Source organism: Etheostoma spectabile, chromosome 15 (assembly GCF_008692095.1).
Source record: "Etheostoma spectabile isolate EspeVRDwgs_2016 chromosome 15, UIUC_Espe_1.0, whole genome shotgun sequence".
Classification (NCBI taxonomy): Eukaryota; Metazoa; Chordata; class Actinopteri; order Perciformes; family Percidae; genus Etheostoma; species Etheostoma spectabile.
In genome coordinates this window covers 30059735-30066225 of record NC_045747.1, presented here as the reverse complement: position 1 = coordinate 30066225, position 6491 = coordinate 30059735, and the positions used below count along the sequence as shown (strand labels likewise).

The window sequence follows — 6491 nt, the reverse complement described above, 5'->3', positions numbered from 1 at the left end:
GCTACAAGGGTATAGTTAATGAGCAGCATTACTCAATGTCAGAGTGACTCGCTGAGCAAATTCACTATTGAACCCTGGATTTCCAGAGTATGTGAGCACTGCACATGATCATTAACATGCTGGGAGTGAATGAGCTCGCCTGTGTGAGTCCTCACCTGTGTGATGAGAGGTCTGTCCTCTTCACACAGCTCATTGTAGAGGTTCTCTCTCCGGTAGTTGGCATCGCGAACAAACACCTGAGCGTGCAGCATGGGGGTGTAGCAGAGCTGAGCGCCGTGCCGCCGGCTCAGCAGGCGCCAGGCCAGCTCGCTCTGGTCCACCATGGGCGCCACCACATACCGCGCTTCTTTCAGGGTCTTCCTCCAGAACTCAAAGCCCTGGAGCTTGGCCATCGCAGTTGACTTCACCAGACCACGAAGGACAAAAAAATCAATTAAGACCCTGCCAAAACAAAGTGGTACACACAGTGGACAAACTTAAGGAAAAGTTACATGAAATTAAGTGTGATAGACGCATGTCCAAGTCCTGTTGTAGCGGCCAGTAGTAGTAGTAAATTTTCCTTCCAGCTTTAGGTCAAAGTTTTGAAATTGTGTTGAATTTCATAACATAACATGTTGGAATGCACCTTTACATGTGCAACCTTTTACTACCCAGGACACTTTGACTATGTGGATTTTCTCTGGCACTGTGTATTTCTGCTCTCTTTCCAACCTCAGCCTTCTATCTCTCTAGTCATTTCCTCTTTATTAGATAGCTAGCTAGCTATTTATTGATCCAAATTATATGAGAAATTATAGTGTTATAGCAGCAAAATCAGTCACACAACACAGAATATAAATTTAAATTAAATACTAGGATACAATATACATGAACTAATAGGATAAAATACAAGAACAAATATTATTTTGATATGGTGGTTAGCTTACCTAACAGTCTGGGGAAAAAAGATATTTATTGGTATTTAAGTTAGTTTGGTAGTTTCCATCCAGCCGTGAACTAGGGGACTTTCTCCAAGAATTTATCTAAAGTTACTGACCAGTCTAACACTGAAATATATTTTTCATTGACCAGTTTTTAAGGTACCTGTCGTTTTCAGACTAAAGTGACATGTTTTGTTGTCAAGGTGACATGTGTAGCTAACGTTTGTGACACTCAAAATGTTGTAGCTTAACTAGCTAGCTGTATAGCAAGTTTAGCCACACCAGCACTTATCTCCTGACGCTAGCAACAGCAAAGTGGACAACTCCATTTTTTTGTTGGTTTCTGTCTTTGACTTTTTCTACCGTCTGCTTAAATCCTTATAAGCGTTTTCCACAAACTAGCTAGTTAGCTGCCTGTGACTGAGCTGTAACGTCACTGTCATTTAGATAGTAAAAGCTAACAGCAGCCAGGTGTTAATTAACGTTAGCACATGATGTACCGTCGCAGTATCGTTACACAACTCTGAGTCTGACAGAACAATGACCACCGTTATGTTTCTCTGGCGGCAGCATGCATTGCTCTGCTCTTGTACTAGCTGGCTAACTGTAATTAACAATATATATCTTCACAGTTTGCGGTTTCACCTGTAATACTGTGAGAGTTTTAGAGTATTCCTGGCGCAGCGCGTTCCAAATGTGTGCAACAGCGTAATAGCACCGGTGGGGAACGTTTCCGGCCTTCCTCTTCTTCTTCTTGGTAGAAATGGTGGGTGTCCGTCCACAGCGCAGTGGAGACATGTGGTGAGGACTGAGATTGGTCTGGCATTGCAAGATGGGTGGCATCACAGTATCGATTTAACTTGGTGTGTTGTCACCCCTTTTGGTGTCAAGGATGAAAGCAGTGGTCAAAAGGTTATTACCGACTACTGTACTTAATTCAAAAAATTACGTACTTACTTACTTACATTTGTTACTGTTTGGGGTGGCAGTGGCTTAGGTTGGGAACCGGACGGTCGCTGGTTCAAGTCCCTGTTCAGACCAAAGTACAGAGTGTGGATTGATGCCAATTTACTGTCTTGTGCTCTAGAGTAACCCCCCTTAAGTGCTCCGGGCACTGGTCCAGAACAGGCAGCCCACTCTCTCTGACATTTCTCCATTAGTGCATGTAGGCCTATAGAACATGCATGTTATATACTAAGCATGTGTGTGTAGTGTGTAATAACAACAGAGAGTAAATTGGAATTTCCCCATAAGGGATCAATAAAGAGTATAAATTATAAATTACTTCCAGGCTGGACTATTGTAATTCCTTACTATCAGGTCCTTAACACTCCAGATCCAGAATGCTGCAGCGCGTGTTCTGACAAGAACTAAGAGATCATATTTCTCCTCTATTAGCTTCTCTGCATTGGCTTCCTGTAACATCCAGAATTTAATTTAAAATCCTGAATCCTCCTCCCTCTAAATGGTCTAGCACCAACATATCTAGAAGAGCTCTTAGAGCCTTATTGTCCCATTAGAGCACTCCGCTCACAGAATTCAGAGTTACTTTGTGGTTCCTAGCGTCTCTAAAAGTAGAATGGGAGCCAGAGCCTACAGCTATCAGGCTCCTCTCTTGTGGAACCAGGTCCTGGTCTGGGTTTGGGAGGCAGACACCGCCACCACATTTAAGAATAACCTGAAAACCGTCCTCTTTGATAAAGCTTATAGTTAGGGAGTGAGGATTTGCAGCGTCCGCCCAGCCAGGCCCACCTGCTTCTCTTCATAGTCGTCAGATTAATTTACCATATCATCAATAATATAATAGAAGTAGAGGGAGGCAGGGCAGTACAGCCGGATCCGGTTGGGGAGCGTTCTAGCCTGACCAGGGTCCTCTCCTTAACCTCTCTTAGTCATGCTGTTATAGTTCTATACTGCCAGGGGATTTCCTTCCTTTGAAACACTGAGCTCCCCTCTCCTTTATCTTTCCATCAGTGTGCATCCTGTCCCAGAAATGCCTGTTACTAACCTAGTTCCGGGGAGTTTGCACCTGTTATTGCCACTGTGCATCCCCCCCCCCTCCCGGCCCCATCAGACTCCGTCTACCAAGAGCCTGGTTCTGTCCAGGGTTTCTTCCTGAAAGGGAGTTTTTCCTTGCCAATGTCGCACTAAATGCTTGCTCTTTGGGGAATTACTAACATTTTTGAGACTTTATAAATTATAGAGTTTGGTCTAGACCTATTCTATCTGTAAAGTGTCTCAAGATAACTGTTGTTATGAGTTGATACTATAAATTGAATTGAAAGGTAGAAACACTTGTTATGCAGACAGTGGTCCATCAGTACCAGCATATGTGGAGTTTTAAACTATTTAATATACTGTTGGCCTGTTTAATAATCCGTAACAAGGTATGCAAATAGTTCGCATGATTAAATTTAGGAACTCAAATGACTTTTAGCATGATGGCCAAATGAGGCCTCACAGCAGAAAGGTTGTGGGTTAAAATCCATTCATTCCAGGCCTTTCTGTGTCATTGTCTCTGTCAGAGCAGTCACAGCCCTTAAGTAAGGCACTGTGGAGTTGGTCCCCTGGCGTTGATGTGGAGTTGGTCCCCTGGCGTTGTAAATGGCTGCCCACTGCTCCCTTGAGAGATGGGTTAAATCCAGAGAATCAATTTTGCTACACATATGAATGAGTATGTGACACTTTTACCTCATTACGCTTGAGGAGCAAACGAGCCGGGTTTCCTGGGCAAAAGTATTTCATTTCTGAAATACTGTGTGCTTGAACATGCTGTGTTTTTATGTTTACACCACGTTGTGCTATTTCCTTTTAAGATTATTTTCCATTAGATATTGAAGTGGATACATGGTTTAGCATGGCTGGCCGAGTGGCACTATATCTATAGTACTGGATGAAGGATTTCATTTTTGCTTTCTTTGCAAAACACACCCTGAGTCGGCCTAACGGAATGAAAAGTATAACTTTCTTTAATCACTGAATAAAGTGATTAAAGAAAGTCACTTTATTCAGTGATTAAAGAAAGTGATGCTTGGATTGGAGATTTTGCAGAGGATATTAGGCTACTAAACATTTATTAGAGCCAAATGAAAACAACCAGATCCTACCACGAGGGCTGATATTGCACATAAGAGAAATACAGGATTTCTGATGACATTTTTACTTTCAGAATATATGTTTTTCACACACAGGATACAGAATTGTGAAAACAGACAGACAGAAAGGTTCAAATTAAAGAACAATTCAGTCGGTTTGGACTGATTTCAGTGACATTCAGTAGGACTTTATGGTTAGAATGCGAAATTTACTTTAAAGGGGTGTGGCCCCACTTTATGCATTTCATGGCTTGTGTGTTGATACCAGAATCAGATGTGAGGTTGATCTGCTTCACCGTCAGACACATCTCCAAACCACTGTTTGATTGCAACTTCATCACACAGACGGACATACTGTACATTCAAATGTTAGTCAGACACGTTTTTATAAGATAGAATAAATAGCTAGAGAGCATAATATCCAACAAAATGCATTGTCTTACATTAGAATAAAATAAGCTATAACATTGGAAAATAAATACAATACTTAATGACAAGACATGTAGAAAATTAAATAAATACATCTTTTTCTGTAGCAGCTGTTTCAGGTGGATTGTCCATCTGTGTTAAATGGTCAAATGAAGACATTATGGCCCATTGCTAAGCTGAGGGATCTTTCACATGAAGTCCCACCCGCTGTTCTACACTGTAGAAGTCATCCATCACCATGGACACTGACAGATGAAGCACAGCTGTAGTTTTATTATGTTCTGTTTTCCCTGCATGTGCAGCACCACTAACGCTAGATGCTCTGTGAGAGCAGCATGTGGAATAAAATAGCACAGGTTAATGCGCTAATGTCTTTCCCTGAAACACACACACACACACACACACACACACACACACACACACACACACACACACACACACACACACACACACACACACACACACACACACACACACACACACACACACACACACACACACACACACACACACACACACACACACACACACACACAGTAATCTAGCATCGCATGTAGTGAATCCCTAAGCTTAAATGTGTGTGTGGATGGCTTCCTTATCTACAGGCCAGTAAGCCAATCATGGAATGTTGTGTAAATAAAAAAATTCCTATCATGATTATTATTTTTATCTTTGCTAATAATATGTTGAATCCATTTTGAAAGAGTCTCTGCCTGACTGTATTGCAAATATAACACTTCTTCATCTACAAGACTGTAAATATCTCACAAGACATAGTAATAAAGACCATAAAGCTGGGGAGAATAATTTGGTCCCTGCTTATAATTTTTGGAGGAATAGCAAAGCTAAAGCGACACCAGCGACAATCTTCAAAACAACTGCACACTCGATGCATGAAGCGTCCATTAGCAAACATTTAGTATACTGGTAGGACAGAAAAACACTTCTCATTTTAACATCAAATCCACTGGAACTTTTAAAGCACGTATAGGGGAAAGTACTTTATACTGTAATGACACCCAGGAGTAAGGATATTACGAGCTTTTCAAGCTTTTTCACGGCAAACACTAACTCATTTTAAGCATTATTAGGAAGGCGTTCCTAGTTACACAACTAAGCTTCATTTCATTTTATTACTGATCTCGAACAATTAACATTGTTACAAAAGAAGGAATAAATAAAGCTTCTGTTGAAGAAAGATTTTGCTGTATTACCTGCTGGTTCGGAAATGCCACTGAGTCACAGAAAAGGACAATCAGAGAAAAACGTTACAACTGGCAGTAAGTCACTTGGGATAACACTTCCGAGCATTGCACACATTTACAAAGATAGACTGGTGAGAAAGGTCAATAGCATTGTGTGTGACTACACACACCCCATGTCGTCTCATTTTAAACTACTGCCATCTAGGCATAGTTTGTGCCCAAGAACAGATCCAAATAAGCCTTAAATCAGTCAAAATAAGCTAGATGTCCAGCTGGCCTGGTCATACCCAAGAGTGTATAGAGTAGTGTGTTGTGGTGTGTGATGCATATTCTCATGTTATGTCTGTTGGTGTCTGGTGGAGGGACTATTGGTTTGTATCATATGTCACAAAGGGCCTTCTGAACCCAAATGCCCCACAGGGACAATAAAGTTACTACTATTACTGATAACATGAGAGTCTTTATAACATGTTCTAAAAAGAAAGCAGCCTTTTGTTTTTAAGATACAGTCTACCTTAGCACCTTTAACTCTGCAAATTTATGTGAGTGATTTTTATGTATGTCAAATATATGTGTGTTTGTGTTTTTTGTGTTATGGTTGTCTAAGCTACTGGATGCCTAGAATTTCCCTCGGGATGAATAAAGTATCTATCTATCTATCTAACTTGGGTTCTTTTAAAAAAGGAATGAGCATAGTAAGTAAAGTAATTATATATCCTAAAAATGATTAAAAAAACATGCTGTGTTTATTGTAAATAATGTAATAATATGTCAATAAAATAATTGTGTAAGTAGGAAAACTATGCAAAATTTGTGTTTTCAGTTTTAAAACATCTTGAGCC

General features: G+C 40.6%; 1 protein-coding gene across 3 annotated transcripts in view; it reads right to left on the bottom strand.

Annotated features, from left to right (window-relative positions):
- The window catches only part of dus1l (dihydrouridine synthase 1-like (S. cerevisiae)), an 11329-nt gene extending 9618 nt beyond the window's left edge, over window positions 1-1711 (bottom strand). The window contains exons 1-2 of one of the 3 annotated variants that reach the window (XM_032537699.1): window positions 1566-1711; window positions 156-401 (exon numbers count right to left, since the gene is read on the bottom strand). In XM_032537699.1, the coding sequence (XP_032393590.1) occupies window positions 156-392 (237 nt within the window). In that variant the 5' untranslated portion in view covers window positions 393-401; window positions 1566-1711. Of the gene's footprint in view, window positions 1-155; window positions 442-926; window positions 945-1565 lie in introns of those variants that run through there. The other 2 variants (XM_032537700.1, XM_032537701.1) reach the window with 2 other exon arrangements.
- Between the last annotated feature and the right edge of the window lie 4780 nt (window positions 1712-6491).